Source organism: Wyeomyia smithii, chromosome 3 (assembly GCF_029784165.1).
Source record: "Wyeomyia smithii strain HCP4-BCI-WySm-NY-G18 chromosome 3, ASM2978416v1, whole genome shotgun sequence".
In the NCBI taxonomy this organism is placed as follows: domain Eukaryota; kingdom Metazoa; phylum Arthropoda; class Insecta; order Diptera; family Culicidae; genus Wyeomyia; species Wyeomyia smithii.
This window is the reverse complement of record NC_073696.1, coordinates 11,355,711-11,376,216: the sequence shown is the minus strand read 5'-3', so window position 1 is coordinate 11,376,216 and position 20,506 is coordinate 11,355,711. Positions and strand designations below refer to the sequence as shown.

At 42.6% G+C, this 20,506-nt stretch overlaps 1 protein-coding gene across 1 annotated transcript; it reads right to left on the bottom strand.

The window, feature by feature from the left end:
• Window positions 1–17,755: 17,755 nt before the first annotated feature.
• On the bottom strand, window positions 17,756–20,080 carry LOC129726677 (uncharacterized). Its single transcript, XM_055683640.1, has one exon. The coding sequence runs from the start codon at window positions 20,078–20,080 to the stop codon at window positions 17,756–17,758; it is 2,325 nt and encodes a 774-aa protein (XP_055539615.1).
• Between the last annotated feature and the right edge of the window lie 426 nt (window positions 20,081–20,506).

The window sequence follows — 20,506 nt, the reverse complement described above, 5'->3', positions numbered from 1 at the left end:
CGTACAGCCGCTCGCTTCCCGCTTTTAGAAGTTCGGCCGGGATACCGTCCTTACCAGCGGCCTTGCCGTTTTTCAGCTCATTAATCGCCTTTTTCACCTCCTCCTGTGTTGGTGGCTCCACAGCTTGTTCGTCACTCATAATCGTCATCCTGTTGCTGCTCTGCTCATCCGGCTCCTCACCGCTCAATAGCACCTGAAAATGCTCCTTCCACCTGGCTGCAACCATCGGTTTATCAGTAAGCAGGTTGCCGTCCTCGTCAACATGACCGGCACAGGGAAATTCCTGCTTCTGACTCTGTTGACAGTTCTATAGAATCTCCGCACGTCGTTTTGAGCATAGCTGTCCTCTGCGCTGGCGAGCACCTACTCCTCGTACTCGCGCTTCTTACCACGGTGGGTTCTATTTTCGGCAGCTCTTGCCACCCTGTACCTCTCTCTGTTCTGCGCGTAGCCTTAGTGAGCATGCGGCTACTGGCACGGTTCTTCTCATCTGTCGCTCTCTGGCACTCTGCATCGAACCAGCCGTTAGGCTGAATTCCACGTGTCGTACCTACCACTTTTCTCGCAGTCGTTTCGATGGCGCCGTGAATACTGCTCCACAGCCCATTTCTGTCTTCCACTCCTTCCTCCTGCTGTTCTGCGATCCGTTGATCCAGCTCTCTGGCGTATTCTGCTGTCACGCCATCAGCTTCCAACCGCTAAATGTTGAACCGCGTCGTCCTCTCTGTGCGAAATTTCAGCACGTTCGACAGCCGTGCGTGGAGCTACATATGGCCATTTCTCTGGCCGCGGCAAAGTTTATCAGCCTCAGGCCGTTTTCAGGTTATCCATCAAATGGAACAAAGTCGTACGTCGTCCCAGCAAATAAAGCAGAAGTATCATGAGATCACTACAAGCGGTCCCAGTGGATGGCGGACAAGCTTTGGCGGAGATGGTTCCTGGAGTAATTGCCGCTCATCAAAAAACGTACGATATAGTACACTGATCGTGAATCGATCAAGATCAGCTCGAGGAATCGTCAAGGAAGTCATCAAAGGCATCAACGGGAGAGTCAGGCAGGCGATTGACGAAATACCAACCGGAGTCATGAGGCGTCCAGATAGCGGTGCCTACACGCAAAAGTTGAAGTCTTGTACAATCACTGTGTCTTCCCGATTCGCACAAATGTTGCACAGAAATCGCACAATAAATGTGTGAAACGCATAACGCAACAGTTGTACTGCGAATACATTGACATAGAATGAAATCAGAATATGTATCATATACCGACACTTTATTTCTCACGTCGAGTGTATTAGTGACTAGACTAGACACATCACATACAATTTGCAGGTTCCTCTTTCGCTTCTCTTTCGGTTCGGATTGCGACGCGCAAGGCGATATTTCGTTGCTTCACGAAATGAGCGAGACACCCGTGCTGTACATACTTGATACCATAGTGTTGTTAGTCTCACTCATACTGTCGGTGCGTGCTTGCTGCTATTCAGAGGAATGCTTGAAGAAGAAAAAGTATCTCTAAAGCGTGTGTGCAAAAGACTTGAAAAGCGTAGCATATGTCTCGTCCACAAACAGAAAGGAGGAGAATGGTTTTGCTTCTCGCTCGCTTCGCAATGCTTCTTGATACCAGTTGAAACTGTTTAGGTGTAGTAGTTTGGAGCTGCCAAATACATTGGAGAAACGCTAGAGCATTAATTGTGTTATGCCCAACACGCAATCATCGGTTCCGAATTACATCAACAATTGCGCTAAAAACGCACAATTTTGTACTGGTTTCGCACCATCCAACTTTTGCGTGTAAAGTTGAAAGTTGCAAACTTGGCTCTTATCCGGGATCTAGCTGCACCAGAATTACGGAGTGAGGTTGTTGAAACGCCACTGGGTACACTGCTGGACGCCCTAAGCGCTTCCCAGCTGTGATCTAGGGAACCAGCCCGCCAAACTGTCATCGGCGCATGGATAGATAAGGAAGATTGAATAAAAAAAAAACATTTGGTGAAGTTCTATGAGCAGTGTTTAGTTCTAATTGCCACGTCGCAATTTATGAAAAATCTATTTAATAATTGGAAATTCAAAAATTTATTATAACATAAATTGGAAGTAAAAGCGAGGATTAGCTGGTCTGTTGATTGAGAAGAGAAGGTTGTGTCAGGAAAATAGTTCGGAAAAAACATAAAATGTGAACAATTCATGTGAGTAATTGGAATTCAATTTTTGCTCTAAACAGCCGCTATTATCGAAAAAATGGATCTCTTAGCAGCTTCTAAAAGATAACAAATATAATTGAGTTGCTTAAAAAATTCTAAATTCAAACGTCCGAACAGGCATACACAACGAAGCAACAGGATATTATTTGACCTTGGATAGATATCCAAGAACCTACGACCCAAATATCAATTTAGCCAGTATTTCACCCATGCTTGATTTTCGAATGAATTTGTGGAATGCGGATATTTTCCTACACAACAAACCTGTTCGCAACCGAAAAGTTCCACCGCCACGCAGAGTCTATTAATTTTCCCTTTCCGCGCAAACCGTCGACGGCTCACGATAACTCAAAAATCAATCTCTCTTTAAATCGAAGGGGAATGATTTACCCATATCTCTCCGATTATTATTCCGCCAAAAAAAACTCGAAAACGAAACAAAACTACGCTAGCCCACAAACGCTGATCTGGGGCCCGCGGACATCGTGACCAATGCTTAATTATAGGATGCCCAAACCGGGAAATGCCAAAGATCTCCGAGAGATAGCGCGTGAAACTGAAACCTAACCAGACTTCGGAGGGGAGAGAGTGAGGAGCTGGCATCGGGCAAGACAACGATCTGCCCGCCCCCTTCTGAACGTGGCACTGATGGAGCTATCGATGTAGGTCAGTTCAGAATTAAAACGTTTAGCCAGAAAAATTACCCCCAGTTCGGTAAACGGGCAGGACCTCGATCGAACTGGCCTCCCCTGCGGTGTTGGCTGGGCAATCGTGGTTCGCGAAACTGGAGGAATTTCATCGAAAGATCCTTACCGGGGGGCTCAACTTTTGAAACCGTTTTGTAGCCGACACGAATTTTGGAAAACATCTTAATTCTGGCAACGAAAAATCGTGTCCTTCCCGAGTCACGGATCGATCAGAAGGGGACGATAGACGGTGGGAGTAGCGTCGATATCAGTTTAATTCATCAGCTAGTTGTTCCAGAAGTATTCACAGGTGGTAAAATTTTTCATGGAATTGTTGATTAAAATGTATTTTTTTTTAACTTTTTAACAAAAGTTTTATTATTTCATTCTAGTCGAGAAATCGAACACCGCTCGTAAACTTTTCCAAAATCTTAATAAAAGTCGACCCACCCGATTACTGTTATCAGCATCTTTCCATCAATTGCATGTGTTGATCGGTGCTGATTTTCTCTCGCTTCGGATCCCGACAGCTCTCGGTTGTTGCCTCCCCCAGAGCAAGTTACGATCGATGATTTTCGTTCCGTCCTCACTTACCGGGACGCGATGACGTGTTTGCTCGCCGTAATACTTTCACATTTTTCCTCCAATTTTGCTTTTGGCCCGCCGACACGCTGATAACGACACCACGCGCGCCCATCTCGCACTATCGACCGAAATCAATATCGACTTCTCCGCCCCCGTCGTCAACAACGGCGTCGTCGTCGTCGTCGTTGACGGTGCTAATGGTGGTAGGAGGGCACGCACTGCTTGGGGTAGTTCAGACGTCTGTGGATTCCCGCCCGCTGTCAGCCGGTGTCCGAAGGAATTTTTTGTTTATCCTTCGTGGCAATCTCACCGATCTTGACCGGCGCACAGTACCCTGGCCGAAATAAGAGGTTGAAACAAAAAAAAAAAACGGGGAAAAATATGCTCCGATGATAAAAACGTTGAATAATTTAATATCGCTGAAAGATTAATACGATGACCTTCACTGATATTTTTCTGCGCTATCGAACTTACCCCGTACTTCGGTGTCGAGCGGTAAATTTGGGGGTATCTTCATAAATGCGCATTTTGTTGAACTTTGTTTCCTTGACGAAAGCGTCTTTATTCGGGTGGTGGAATGGCGCTCAGTGGTAGTAGTTTTCGTAACAGGTTTCCTAAAAATAACACATAATTTCAGAATGATTTTGCATCCTTCAAACATCAGGTTTTATAAAAAGCAGTCAATTTTTAATGATAGATAGAATTTGTAGATTCATAAAATAAACAATATCGCACGCTAGCCTGGGGGACTAATGCGGTCTCGATCAACTAGATTAGTTGAGAGAATACGTTATCGATATTGTTTTCGGCACATTTTGCATGTTGTAGGATAAGTACAACGATACACCGTGCCCCAGTGCTGAGTCGAGAAAATTTTCAGCTCGAAAAGACCCTTGACCTGATCGGGAATCGAACCCGACATCACAACCGTGTGGGAGAGCTAGCCGATTTATACAAAAACTATAAAAATTTAGTGAACTTCAACATTTGGCACACCTATATTCACCCGCCAACAGAAAAGCGGGTTGACGATTAATGGTGCCATATGATATCGACACCACAATTAAAGCACCATCTGATACCATCGAGCCTCTTTCGTGCTCGTATCTGACCTGCAGCAGTAACATGTTTGTGCTGTTGGTCACAGCTTGGCCGGGGACTGAAGAAAATATATTGCAACGAGTACAAATTTTTGGTTCGGTGTTAAGGGTTTTATTTTCGATTTAATTACCGTGAAAATTCATTCGTCACTTCTTTAATTTTATTTTTATGTTTTTTGGTTTGCTTTTGGACCACCTTCACCTTCACCTCGTGATGATGACATGCCCGCCGGGGACCGGGGATCTGTCTTCCAATGTGAGCTTTTCGGTGTTTTACGCATTCACTATGTTTAGGCCATACGCGGTTTGAGTTAAACCATTCTTTTACAAGTTAAAAGTCTGGAAATGTACGCAGGCGGCCGAGGCTATTAAGAAGAAGGTGTTGGTTATGGTTTTAGCAGCAACTACAACAGCAACAAGCAACGCCAGAGTTTACTGTATTTAGGTCAGTTGCATGCTGAGATCAAGCTTTGCCATTACGGCGAGTTGGAGGTACTAAAATATGAGTCATTTGACGTTAACAAAGTATAATGCGGCATTTTTTCAAGCTACAAGGGAATATAGCTTTCATCCTTAACAATCAAAACGAAACCGTTTTTTAGAGTAATACCATCTTTGGTCGAGTTCGTCGCTTCCCTCGGAAGTGAAGTCTATTGTTCGTGATGGCGGTCTCGTCAGGCTAGCTTTCCCGCCCACCGGCGCAAGCGTAGAAAAGTAACATTAATTAGGCATTACTCATCCATTTGTGCCAGCTGCACTAAAACAGCAATAACGTGTAACACAGTGAACACTCCGGCGATGGTGGCGCACTTGTCGTTGCGGATTGGCAGCTCGCCGTCGCCATTAGCATTAGCAAGCACTCGCTACGGCAATTATCCGATTCTTCGCACAGCCAGTCTGGGACGCGAGCGACACTGACGACGACGATGATGATGATGAGGCTGTTGGTGTTGTTGATGATATAATAATAGAGGAGATTCCAAAGCAAACATCACCACTCGGTACGACAAGTGTGAACTAGCCTCTCCAGCTTCGCAAACAAATGCATATTATTGTCTACACGGGAAGTGTATAGTTGAGCTTCAGTAGGTTGGCTGCATTTTGTAACGAAGATAAAAAAAATCCCAAAATTAAATCCTAGAAACAAATTATTAAAAATTACTAATCTCTTCGCTCCAGAGAATTTTACAACATTTTTAGCAACTTCTTACTCAATCCCGGTCACCCTAATCAAACTAGTCACAGTTTACAACCGCACTGCGATTGAGACGCTGCTAGGGGTATATCACGCTCGCACCCGATGCTCACCCGAGACCCCACTAAACGGGAGGATTTGTAAATTAGACGCTGAGTGGTAATTTTGCCAGCTCATTATCGCCGGGGTCTCATCACGTTACGCAAATACCATAATTAGGCAATTATAATTATCCTGTTAATTGAATTAGACGTGGCGTGTAACTCGGTTGTGTGTTTTCTGTGGAGCAAAGTAAAAAGAGCAGGATGACTTGTAAACACCGTTCGCTTCCGTTGGCGCTGATCCGAAGGAAGGTAGTAATAATTGATATTACTGCCATATTATCGTCATTATCTGTTTCCAGCAGCACATATTCATCACAAAATTTGGTGGCTGTTGGTTCACGGGCTGTCGTGGTGCCGGCCGGTGTAAACTTTTGCGCAGGTTTTCACAGCTGTACCAAAATAAGGAAATTCTCAAAAAATGGAAGAATTTTTACGAACCTTACAGACACTGAAGTATGTTTCTGAAGAACTACACACTACAGATGTGTATGGACATTATTTGATTTATTTTCTTCATTTGCTACCATGTGTATTGAAAAGTTTATTTCAACTTTACTTGAAAGCTGGTAGAAAAATATTTTGCAGGATGGCTGAACAAGAACAATGACGACTTTTAGGCTGCTTTCGAATGGTCAAATACCATTTAGTATGGGTATTCCCAGAACCGAAATGATACCTAGAGGCCAGAATTTGACTCCAGATGCGGTTTTAATATGCAACACCACCCAATCTGAATATTTTCGGAAACGCGACTGTCCAAAGGCTAGATATCTATTCCTGACGCTTGTTTGAAATCCAAGATGGCGACTGAAAAACAACCAAAATGGTAAAATAACTAATCCAACCTGAGTATTTTGAGGATCGGGATGATAATATCTGAGGACGGAAATCGATCGCGAACGACACTCTATAATTCAAAATGGTAGATAGTCCGTAGCCAGTCCTCCGCGAGAAGCGTTGTCGTCTCGATCCCGTAAAGGACTACCGGTCTTATCAGGGTTTTGTACAGCGTCAACTTCGTGCGTCGTCGCACTCGATTCGATCGAAGTGTCTTCCGGAGTGAAAAGTAGGCACGATTTCCTTCCCAGTATGCGTCTCGGGATCTCTTTGCTGGTGTTATTGTCGGCGGTCACCAGTGACCCCGAATACATGAACTCATCGACCACCTCAAGCTCATCACCGTCCACAGAGACTTGAGTTGGGAGGCTGATGTTGTTCTCCTTGGAGCCTCTCGCTCGCATGTATCTTGTTTTCGACGCATTTATCCGCAATCCGATCCGTCCAGCTTCGGCTTTCAGTCGGGCGTAAGTTTCCTCCGCCGTCGCAAAGTTACGTGATATGATGTCAAAGTCATCCGCGAAGCCCAGAAGATGAACAGACCTTGTGAAAATTGTGCCCCTCGTGTCGATGCCCGCCCTCCGGATCACACCCTCAAGGGCGATGTTAAACAGCAAACAGGAAAGTCCATCACCTTGTCTCAACCCTCTGCGCGATTCAAAGGGACTCGAGAGTATCCCCGAAACACGCACGAAGCACATCACTTGCGCCATGGTAGCTCTGATCAATCGAGTCAGTTTTTCCGGAAATCCGTTGTCGTGCATGATCTGCCATAGCTGTTCTCGATCGACTGTATCATAGGCCGCCGTGAAGTCAATGAAGATGTGATGTGTGGGCACGTTGTACTCGCGACATTTCTGTAAGATCTGTCGGATTGAGAAGATCTGGTCCGTGGTGGCACGGGCTCCCATGAAACCCGCTTGGTACTGGCCAACGAACCTCCTGGTTAAAGGTGATAGACGGAGGAACAGGATCTGTAAGTGTATTTTGTAGGCGGCATTGATAAGCGAGATGCCGCGGTAGTTGCGGCACTCCAGCTTGTCGCCCTTCTTGTAGATGGGACAGATAACTCCCTCCATCCACTCGTCTGGCAGTTTTTCCTCCTCCCAAATCCTGGAAATGACCCAGTGCAGCACTCTAGCCAGCGCCTCTCTTCCATGTTTCAATAGCTCGCTCGGCAGTCCGTCTTTGCCTGCGGCTTTATTGGTTTTCAGCTTCCCGATCTCACAAAGGACTTCGTGAATATCGGGAGCTGGTACTCGGTCATCCGCTGCTGGTGCTCCTAGGTCAGTTCCTGCTCCGCTTCTGTTTGCTGTTTCGCCATTCAGGTATCCATCGAAGTACTCCTTCCACCTGTCGACCACCTCGCTGGCATCCGTGAGAAGGTTCCCATCCGCGTCGTTGCACATGTCGGCTTGCGGCACATAGCCTCTGCGGGACTGGTTTACCTTTTCATAGAATTTCCGCGTTTCACTGGCACGGTATAGCTGCTCCAGCTCCTCATGCTCACGATCTTCTTGCTGGCGCTTCTTTCGTCTGAGAACCGTGGTCATGTCGTTCCGTGCCCGTTTGTAATTGGCCTTGTTCTCTCTCGTTGACCTGCCCAGGTATATCGCCCAGGTCCGGTTCTTCTCATTCACCGCTGCCTCGCACTCCCCGTCATACCAGTCGTTTCTGCCACTCGGTGCTTCCACTCCTAGTGTCGCCGATGCGGTCTCCACGATAGCTGTGCGAATGCTGCACCAGCCGTCTTCGAGAGGCAATGCGCCCAGCCCCTCCGCTGTGGGTAGCACCGCTTCAAACTGTTGCGCGTATTCCTCCGCAGCCTGGGAGTTCCGGAGCTGCTTAATGTTGAGCCGCGGGGTTCGGCGATGTCGCGCGTGATATACGGTCGACAGTTTTGAGCGCAATGATACCGCAACTAGGTAGTGGTTCGAGCCAATATCCGCACCGCGATTGGTGCGTACGTTTGTAATGTCAGAGAAGAACCGGCCGTCGATGAGAACATGGTCAATTTGATTTGCTATAAGTTGGTCAGGGGTGATCTCCAGGTGGTTTTGTGGATGTCCTTACGGGGAAAGAAGGTACTTCGGACTGCCAGTCCTCGGGAAGCTGCGAAGTTGACGCATCGCCGGCCGTTGTTGTTCGTCACGGTGTGCAGGCTATGTTGGCCGATCACCGGCTTGTACATTTCTTCCCTACCGATCTGCGCGTTCATGTCCCCGATGACGATCTTGATGTCTCTACGCGAGCAGCTATCGTAGAGTTTCTCCAGCTGTGCGTAGAACTCTTCTTTCTCTACATCGGGTCTTCCTTCGTGAGGGCAGAGCACATTGAGGATAGTGTAGTTGTAGAACCGGCCTTTTATTCTCAACAAACACAACCTGTCGCTGATCGCCTGCCACTTGATCACACAACTCTGCATCCTGCCCAGCACTATAAAGCCGGTACCCAGCTCATTGGTTGTGCCGCCGCTCTGGTAGTACTGTGCCTTGCGGCCACAAATCCTCCGTACCTTCTCTCCTTTCCGGCAAAGCTCCTGGAGCGCAACGATGTCGAAGTGGCGGGGTTCTAGCTGATCCAGCAGAATCCGGTCGCCACCCGGGGCGTTCAGCGATCTACAGTTCCATGTACCGAGCTTCCAATCGTCGTCCTTATTTCGTCGCCTAGGTCGTTGCCAATTGTTCTGGTCCGTATTCAATTCTTGATTGTTCGTAGTATTTTAATGTTTCGGCAAGCTGCCTTACTAGGGCTGCGGATGCCTAGTCTCGCGACGGGGCTGCCGTCTTGGGTGTAGCTGGCGAGACGCCGCATCTCATAATTCAGCCGTCCGCTCCGGATCAGACGCTGTTTGAGCCGCCCCTAACATGGGGAACAGACGCTCGGACAAGCTGCCCTCCTAGGAGAGCAGCTCCCCCTTCCCTGTCAGCATACGACCAAGTTCCCACCTTGGTTGCTCGTATCCCAGTCGGTACGTACGTGGAGGTAGGGATAGGAGTTGCTGGGCATTATGCTTTGGACCACACTGGGGTCTATTTTATGCCAACTAGTACGGGTGTACTGCTCGTACTCATTGCCCAGCCGTTTACCAACCCGGTATATATATATTTCCGGTATCGGGACGGTATTTAGAAAATCAGCTCCAGATGTCATTTTGAAATTCGAAATGACCACTATCGGTTTTTGCAAAACAGCCTGCTACCCAACAGTGGCATTACCAAGATCTTGATTTCTGAGGAGGGTTTTGATTTTGAAAAAATGTGAATTATGAAAATATTGGTAGGTTGAGAAAGAGCAACCGAAATCAATGACACGTAGCAACACTGGAATAGAAAAACGATGTTTTGACGCAGGAGAATATTGGAGAGAGAAAATAGAAGAGAATAACATAAAAGCTGAAGTGTTTCCTGCTATCATTAACGATACCGCTTACCGTGCAACGCACTTGTTGTTTATATAAACGTTGCGTAGTTCAGTCAACAACATTCTTATTGACATTAACAGTAGGGTTCCAATGGAAATCGTTTTCCAAACTGAGTACAGCGGTGAGGCTAGAAAAATCCTTGTCGAAAAAAGTTGCCATGAAATTTTCAGTTCGATAGTGCAGCAGCCTCTTTCCCCGAACCAGATATAGTCACAAAATACCATTTTCACACACAGACAGACATTCAATGCAACCTCTCGTTGCATAGTCTGAAATAGTATTTTTTTTCCCACATTCCTTCGCTGGAGCAAAGCGCTGATACTAGACACCTTGTTTCCCATGGGAAACAACGACGGTCGCAAAGCAGCGAAATAAGTTAGCAAAAAAGAAGGGAATGATAAAGTTTTCCTCTCGTGATAACTATAAGAGATAGCAACAAAACAAAGAAATGAAAGGCTAGAAAAGGACGAGGAAAAAAATCGAGAAATGGAGTCGTTTCTCTCCGATTTTCCAGTAGCTCAACTAGAAATAATTAATTGCAATCGAACATCGGAAAATCAAGCCTGAAAACCGGTAAAGGTTACACTTTTTTGACACAGAGCACAGTAGTTATAAAATTTCCGATGATTTTTCTATGCCACATGTGAAATGCATGAAATTTTGAGATCTCGTCCTATCTCAAAAAATTTCTAGCGGTGAGACCCAGCCTTTCTCATTCGAACTTATTATTTGTTTGAATAGATTTACATGAAATCAGCAGTTTAGAGAAAAAAATATACCTTGATAATTTCTGCTGGATTTATTTTTCACTCCAAATAACGAGCTTTTGGTAGCTAAAAGCACAACTATACCGAACATTTTAGATTCAACTTTTTATAGTAGAAAATTTCCCCTGACGGAGTTGCTCTTATTGATATTATTCCCTTCCGTGCACCATTCAATATGGGTTTTTAAAACCAGGGTGTTAAATTCAGCTGACTACTTCTGGTTGCCTCAATACATCCTAAAATCCTAATGCTCAGAGGCCGGGAATCAACTCCATACTTCATTTTGAAATCCGATTATGCGACTGATGGTTTTCGGAATATTTTCCACCTTAAATTGCCAAATGCAATCCAATAAATATATATTTACTCTTTGGGTTCTAGAATATTGATAATGTATTTGAAGTAATAATTGAAGTATGAAATGTAAAATTTGACGTTATATTTGTGCTAAAGAAATAACGAAGTAAAAAAATGATTTCTAATTTCAAACACTTTAATCAAGAGCAACACCGGAAACGTTCAAATACAACAATACATTTTGATTTGTTACTTGTATGTTTGGGAGACAGCTCATAGTTAAGTACAAATGAGGCGTGTAATCTTCGAGGTAATAGACTTTCGTTCTTTTCACAACCAAACCTTTTATTTGACACTAAGATTGTTGAAAACGAGTGAATTTGAAATGTCATCGTAACATGTTTCTTTTCACAAGTCTTGAAGCACATGTCTAATCGTTATAAAGTTCTTTAGTTAACCCTTAACTAACCCGTTAATTTGATACCAATATTGTACAAATCGATTGTGTTGATTCTGAGATAATGAAGTTTCGTGATTTTCACATTTTGATACATTACAAACAAAGTTACAGTCCGATTACAATGAAATTCAATAGGGTGTTATAAGGTAGCTGTACCTTTTATTTGACATTCATTTCGTGAAAATCTCTGAGAGAAGTGAGTAAGTTCGGGTATTCTTCGGAATATGCTCCTTTTTATAGCTGGATTTCACATTTTTAAACATAATAGGCAAAGTAATAGTTCGATTGCAAAACAAATCAATAGGATCTTATGGGGAAAATAGACCTTCCATTTATCCACACTGATTTTATGAAAATCGGTCCAGCCATCTCTGAGAAACATGAGTGAGATTAAACAGTCTCCAACATGTTAAATTTTTATTAGAAACAAAAGTTAAGGGTTTTTTAGGTAGCCCGTTGATTCAAAACCAATTATGTTTAAACCGGTTGCGTAGTTTCTGAGATAATGATGTTTCGTGATTTTAACCTCTAAACTAAAAATCCGGTTACAATGAAATTTGATAGGGTTATATGAGGCAACTAGACCTTCCAATTGCAATTAATTTCATGAAAATCGGTCCAGCCATCTCTGAGAAAAGTGAGTGAGAATAAAAATTTTAACATACACACATAAACAACACATACAGACAATGATTAGCTCGTCCAACTGACTCGAGTGATATATGATGTTCGGCCCTTTAGAGGACTTTTATATCTTCGGTTTTTCAAGCGTTTGCTATACCTTTCTAGGAGAAAGCAAAATATATTTGAATTAGATACATCACAATCCTTTATTAGTTACGAAAAAGCTACATCGCCATAAACCTCAATATTATCTCAAACCACGGCAACGATTGGGTAACAACTGTGGAATAAACTAATATGTAATGTTCACTATGTATTTTGTGTTTTCTTTTACGTTTGTTATACTAAACAAAATTTTAAAATTTGTCAAAAAACTCAAATGCATCTGAGAATCATGTGCTATATACCAATCGACTCAAATCGACGAAATGAGTCAATTATTCTAGACGCAAATAAAAGCTCTCATGCTCTTCTAACTAGGATTTTCTAGTGGTTCAATAATACCTATAGTTTTGAAACGTAATTGAAACAGAAATGGCGTTTTCTAGCATCGTTCGCATTTCTAGTGTTGTAACTATGAAAAGCATCTCCTCTCTCAAATTGGTTACGCAAATACCAAGGCAACATATTATGGAAATTATTAAAAAAACACTTAGTAAGTTTAGCACAAAAATTTACCAAATATATACTTACCTCAGAAATATCGTGATGCGTACAGCATGAAAAATTTTCAACGATAAACGTTAAAATTTGTTTCAAAGGCGCGGTTTTTATCATTAAATGTAGCAAAAGTAGTTTCCTTGGCTTCTTTGGCTTTTTTCATTCCGTTTCGTCATCGGAGTAACACTGGGAGTGCCCCAGGGAAGCCACCTTGGCCCGCTAATGTCGTCGTTTTTTCGGTAATGATTCGTGTTCAATCATACCATTAGGTATGCATAAAACATTGAGATCTGGTTTTATCTCGAGAAACAACTTTTTTGGAAAAAATCGACATTCTACTGAGACTTTCGAGTTAGGCGTCAAAGGAATATATGAGAAAATTTTTAACTTCAAATTTCACTTAGAAGCAGGGCTCAAAACTTTCGTCATCTCGAAAAAAGTACTCATTTGATCTCAATCGGACTTCGGGAACACGTGCTTCAAAGCGATCAAAATTTCACTTTTTCAACTAATAAGGAAAAGCAGAGGTAGTAGTATGTAAATAAAAAAAAATTACATAAAAACAATTCGGATAAAATCGACTTTCTGGGACTTATAAATTTTAGTGATAAAGAAGATTCCCATTTTGAAAATTCCTTAGTCCCAGAAAGACGATTTTTAATTGGATTTTTGTTTTTAAAGATATCACCAGATCTCGACATATAATGCATTTCTACGACATTTGGCATCGAATTTTTTTTCCGATATCGATAATTTCGTGTACCACCTAAGCTTTTTTTCATTGGTCGAAAAAGTGAAATTTCGACCGCTTTGAGGCACATGTTCCCAAAGTCCGATTGAGCTAAAATTCAACATGAGTACTCTTTTCGCGTTGAAGAAACTTTTGAGCCCTACTTCTAAGTGAAAGCTAAGCTTATGGTAGTTGAAACTTTTCAAGCATAATAAGAGAAAAAACTTTGGCAGCACGGTTAATGTTGTGCACGTGTAGCTGGTCTAGTTTGAGAAAGTTAACATTTTAAAGTTTTTTTGCCAATTTTTCTGCTTGAAATTTATTTATTAAAGTTTATTTCGTGTAAGTAGATACTAAAAAATATCAGTTGCAGTTTTTTTCTGTTGGAGTACACGAAATTTTTTTGTTAGAAAAACTTTTTTTCATTAAGAGTTTCCATTGTGGTGTGTTTTGAAGAATTTTAGGCAACTGAACTATCTAGAAACCTTCATCTGAAAACAAAATAATTTAATAACAGATGTTTTTGAAATCACTATTTGTTTTCAAAATTATAATTTTTCAGTGTAGGATCTGAAATTTAATTTTTTAATATTTTTTAAATAAAATTTCAGATAATTTTCTGAAGTTATCCATTGACAACCATTCTGTATCTCTCCTCATTATTGAAATATATTGATTTATAAGAAAAAGGTTAACCATTAAATGCGCACGACGTTAAAAAATCATCTAAAAACATAAAATCTTTGTTTAACAGGTTAACTGCTCTAAAACTAACCAATATGCATAAGAAAATTGAAAGATTTACTTTTTAATGTGCAAATATTACCATGTTGTTTTTAAACAACACTGTGACTAAGCAGAATAATGTCGAAACAATTACTTTTGTTAACAGTAACTTTAAAATTGACCTTTTGTTAGTATAATTACTGATGATGATGATGATGGTCCCACCTCTTACCCCTACAAAGGTTTGAGAAAGACGATTTATCTACAAGATAATTATTATAAAACAATTAAACCAGATGAGCAAACAAAACGAACTGGTTTTCATCACAGATATAATTTTCTTCACAATTGATCCAATGATTTGCAGCGATTCAAATAGAGAAAATATTCGTCAAAAATCAAGTAATTCATCGACAAAGCGTTGTCGGTATCAATTTATTTGCAACTGTCAGCCAAAAGACATTAATTGCATCTGAGTTAAGCCAACATCCAGTGTAATCATCCACAAAGTCGATACAATCCCGACGATAATTCAGACATTTCCAGACAGTCAGCACCAGTCGGGAATCTCGCCATGTTTTTTTTTCGTTTACGAGATTTTGACAGCAAAAATAAAAACAAAACATTCAAATACAGTACTTCCAGCTGTTGAGTTTTCTTCGTTAGAGTCAAGAGAGCTGGTCTAATGAATTATATTTCTAAAAAATACTAAAATACGTATACTTTAAAACGTTTTTAGTAGTGTTGTTTTAAAACAACATTGCGCATTTAAGGGTTAAAATACTTCAAACCTTCTCGAATCTTAGTCCAGATAAATTTTCAAAAAAAAGTTTGCAAAGTTTCTTGGTTCCATAAGGCCTACATACCCACAAAGTTTCATTGCGTTCTGTCAGGGTGCCCAAGGAAAATTGTACCCAACCAAAAAAAACTGCCTAACCAACACCCATAATTAATTAGTTCATATTTCGATGGTTCTTCGACAGATTTTTAACCTTTGGGTATCAATAAACTCGGAATAAACTCTAGTTTATTGGAAACATATAAACCTAAGAGAAACAAGATGTCAAAAAAAGTTGTATGCGTTGCAAAAATGCATATTATGATACACACTCCTAAAATCCGGAACATTTCCGGTGTTGATTGGTCACGTCAAGTTCTCAAGTAATACTCCTGATGCAAATCAGGATAGTTTTCTAGTAAAATGAACTGGTTTCATCGAAATAAATTCATTTACCGAGAGGTTCTGGCTATTTAAAAATTGACAAAATTTTGCCTGTCCAATCATTTTGTCTACCCCCTGTATATTAGATAGTAATCGGCCTACCCGTAAGTTGCCATATTGGATTTCTAAATTATGCTAGGCGCCAAATTTGGATATCTGGGCATCATCTCGATTCCGGAAGTGCCCTCTTTCTCGATGCTATTTGATCATTTTAGACCGGAAGCGAAAGTAGTCATCTTGGTATTCACATGATTTCACGCGTTTGGACATCATTTCGAGAATAGTTGTTTTTTAGTATTTGGCAATCTAAAGTTGTTTTCCAGAAACTGGAAGTCATCATCCGGGATTTTACAATGGCACCCGGAGGCGGTATTTGACCATTATAAGCTGTATTTGGGGAACTGGAAGTAGCCATCTCCATCAGGTTAGATTTTGGCCCCTGGGCATCATTCCGGTGTGGTCTCCGTGGTTCTGTAGTGAGCGAGATCGATCGGCTAGCTTTCCCACACGGTTGAGATATCGGGTTCAATTCCTGATCGGGTCGAGGATCTTTTCGAGCTGGAAATTTTCACGACTCAGAACTGGGGCACGTTGTATCGTTGTACTTATCCTACTACAAGCAAAATGTGCCAAAAACTATATCCATAAGGAATTCCCTCAACTAATCTAGTTGATCGAGACTAGCGTGCAATATAGTTGTTAGCATCATTCCGGTTTAGAAAATACCCTTATTGAATATCTAGTATTTTGCCATTCTACAGTCGAATATAGGGTAAATTAACCTATAGTGGATCCCTTTATTTTATTAAGTTATAGTGCACCACACGTCAGATTAACTCCATTTCTCTTAGCGTAAATCGGAAGTTGGAAATGTTTGTGATGCAGATTGACGGGATAAGATGTTTCCCGAAGCAAATTTTCTGAAACCCCAGTTTTCGCATAAATTCAGTTAAACTGACGGATGGTCCATTATAGGTTTATTTGCTCTACTGCAAAAACGAGGAGAACAATACCAATGAGATCAACTGCATTACGGAGTTACATGTCTATATAGCATAAAACTAGGTACGTTACTATATTTCAAATATACATTTAAGCGGAGATACGACTTAACCATTGTTGAACTGTATAAATTAACCTATGGGGGACCGCTTTCCTATAGTGGACCACTTGCCATGATTGCCAAGACTCGAGGGAATTCAAGGAAACTTCGATCTGAAAACATCTTATCCAGCCAATCTGCATCAGAATTACGAGAAACATTTATAAATTCGTATTTATGTTAAGAGAAATTAGGCATATCTGATGAGTGGTCCATTATAGGCAAAGGATTCAATAAAGGTTCATTTACTTCATATCGTAAAAAGGAAGGCGAAGAGAGTGCTCCAATATAGATACTATTCAAAATTAGAACTGTATTGAATGGACCACTTCCTTTAGTGGATCACCTCTCAGGTTTAGTCAATATATGCGCAAATCTGAGGGGATTTCAGAAAACTCTCATCGGGAAACATCTTATCCAGCTGTTCTGCATGAGCATCACGATACACATTTGTAAATTTCATTTCATATCAATAAGATAAAGGTTTTTCGGCAGGATGGTCCACTGAAGGAAGCAGTCTATCCAAGGTGGTTCTACCTACAAATATTTCTCGTGACTCTAATGCAGATTAGCTGTGTTCGGACGAAAGATCTATTACAGCAGCGATTATTATCTCGACAGCTCAAAGCAAAAGCAAATATTAATATTAATTTAGTTACATTTGTCTTTCTAGGTATCAAAGATTTTCACTTTTAATTTGCCAATAAAAAAGGGGGTTATCTTAGCACGTTTTACGTTAACGGATGTTTTGTCTGTAATGACAGTTTCTTTCGCTCAAGGTTGACATACAGCTGCCGTTGTGTCCTAATCGCAGCGTTATCCTCGCGTTCTCAGGGTTGTGCGATTACCACAACATCCCCCACCCCGTGGATCCGGGGGGAGTTCACCAAACTCTTCGCCGGGTTCACTTGAAGTTCCTATCTCCATAACGGCTAAACGCACCACCGGACGTTTGAGAATTCCTTTCGCTGTTAGAACCTCTGCCTGGCGAATTCTACCATCCTTACCAGCTGTGACAGTCACGACCTTACCTCAGATCCAGCCTCTTCTATCACCCTCAGCTATATATACCATGTCACCTACTTTCACTGGCCGCGTTTCGTCTAACCACCTTGACCGTTTGTTAATTGTCGGAAGGTATTCTTGCGTCCATCGGTCCCACACAACATTCGCTATTGCTTGGGAACGCTCATAGCTGCTTCTAAGTGCCGCGCCAAAATCTGTTAACGGTCCCAACGGGTCGACTGCTCCTGTAGATGTACCGAAAATGAAGTGATTCGGCGTGAGAGTTTCGTAGTCGGCTGACTGCTGAGGCATATAGGTAAGTGGACGAGAATTAACGAAATACTCAATATCTCCTAGAACGGTTAGCAAGATCTCGTCGTTAAGCTTACGTCCTTCGTCTATAGCTGACATTCCCTCTTTCACGCATCGAACCATACGCTCCCACACACCGCCCATGTGTGGGGCAGATGGTGGATTGAGCGACCACTTTGTTCGCGCGTCCGTGAAAGTTTCTGCACAAGCCTCATTTATACGCTGAATCTGCTTCTTAAGCTCGCGATTGGCACCAACAAAGTTAGTGCCATTGTCGGAGAATATTTCATTTGGAGGACCACGTCGACGCACGAAACGTCTAATCGCCATAATGCAAGAATCGCTGGACAAATCGAAAGCGATTTCTAGATGAATCGCCCTCATAACTAGACAGGTGAACACGACAACATACCTCTTTTGTTTACGTCTGTTTATAGTGACTTCTAACGGTCCCATGTAGTCCACGCCGACATAGCAAAATGGTCGTACGTGAGCGGTTAATCGTTGTTCCGGCAGCGGTGCCATTCGAGGATGGTCGGGAACACACTTTTTTATTTTGCACCATTGGCAATTTTTAATTAATTTACCTACAGTCGCCCTCAAGTGATGGATATGATAACGCTGCCGTAACTCGTTAACGGTCGTTTCTCTTCCAGCATGGCCAAACTCTCTATGAAAGTGCTCTACAATTCGTACGGTGATGATGTGATCCTTCGGGAGTATAACCGGAAATCGAGCATCGAACGGCATAAAACTCACGTTAGCTGTTCGCCCGTCAACTGTCAGCACGCCCCACTCATCAGCAAAAGGTGAATCTCTGTACAAAGCACTGTTTTTTTCGATTCTTCTCCATTGGTCCATCTGCAAATCTCGGTTATTAATTAAAATTTTCACCTCATCTGGATAACTTTCGCCTTGTGCGATTCGCAACAAAAATTGCTCTGCGTTTTGATATTCGGTTTGTCGCAGTGGTGTTTTCACTGAGAAAACTGTTTTCATTAAGCATCGCCTTTGCAATGGCGTAGCTCGGACTGTTTCTACCGGCAGCCTCTTGCGTTTCAATCGACAATTATTAATGAAACGGAAAATCTGTGCTACCGTTCTGACAAGAATTTTCCACTTGGAAATGCGGGCCACGTTTATTAACGGCTCAGGCACAAATATGTGAAGTAGCAAATAGCGTGCTCGAAGTTCTTCACTTGTATTAGCATTAACTACTTTTTGTAATGGCCATTCGGCTTCATTGCGGTACAAAAACGAAGGCCCTCGAAACCATCTTCCATTTGAGACGGGTTCGGTGTCTTTCCCCCACTTAGTCAATGCGTCGGCCACGTTGTCTCTTGTCGGTACCCAACGCCTACTCTCTGGTTTCGTCAACGATTGGATTTCTCCAACGCGATGCGCCACGTACTGCATATATCTCCTATGATCTGAGCGGACCCAGGATAGTACAGTACTAGAGGCGGTCCACAGATAGCAACGTGAATTTCCAACCGTATGGCTTTCACAAACACTCCGCATTAACCTCGCTCCTAAAACAAAGGCATGCAGTTCCATCCGTGGGATTGATTGATGCTTGAGCGGAGCCACCTTGCTTTTCGCCATCACGAGGGAACAGTACACGTTATCGTCGTCCACTACTCTAAAGTATGCTGCACATCCAAGACCTGCCTCGCTGGCATCACAGAACACGGGCAATTGAAGTGTGTTAAAAGCATCTGGCTTCGCATGACCAAAATAAAAGCGCGGTATTTCCAACCGACCGATGCTTTCCAAGAGTCCTGTCCATCGTTTCCATTTTTCGTTATCCTCGTCGAGCATTTCGTCATCCCACGCCACACCAGAACGCCAAATATCTTGTATGAGCATACGACCATGTATCAAATACGGAGCCAAAAGCCCAAGCGGGTCGAACAGGCTCATGATGCAACGAAGTGCAGTCCGCTTCGTGGGCTTCTTCTCGCCGCGAATATATGGAGCAAGATCCCCACAAAGGTTGCCAGAAAACAGAAAGATGTCTCTTTTGGGCTCCCACATCATTCCTAGGACACGTTCCCATTTTTCTTCGTTACTACCGACGGCGGCAAGTGCTTCAGGATCAAAGGCTTCGCCTTATTCGCGTAGTACATCGGGACTGCTGCTCACCCATTTTCGCATTTCAAATCCGGCTTTTTTGTGAATAGTTCGCACCTGCAATGCTCGAGTCGCCGCTTCTTCTGGAGTGTCTGCGCTATCATAGTAATCATCCATGTAGGTTTTCTGCACTATGGATTCGGCCGCCTCTGGAAATTCAGCCGCAAAACCGTTTGCATTTCTCTGCATCACGTACTGCGCCGAACAAGGTGAACAGGATGCACCGAACGTAGAAACGTCCATTATATAAATATCGGGAGGTAGCGTAGAGTCGAAACGGAATATAGAACGTTGAGAGTGTTTATCTGCCTCCCTAATGCGGATTTGATGGAA

Bases quoted from the DNA above. Each gene is read 5' to 3' on its own strand.
- LOC129726677 (XM_055683640.1), bottom strand. From the start codon at position 20,080: ATGATGTGGGAGCCCAAAAGAGACATCTTTCTGTTTTCTGGCAACCTT.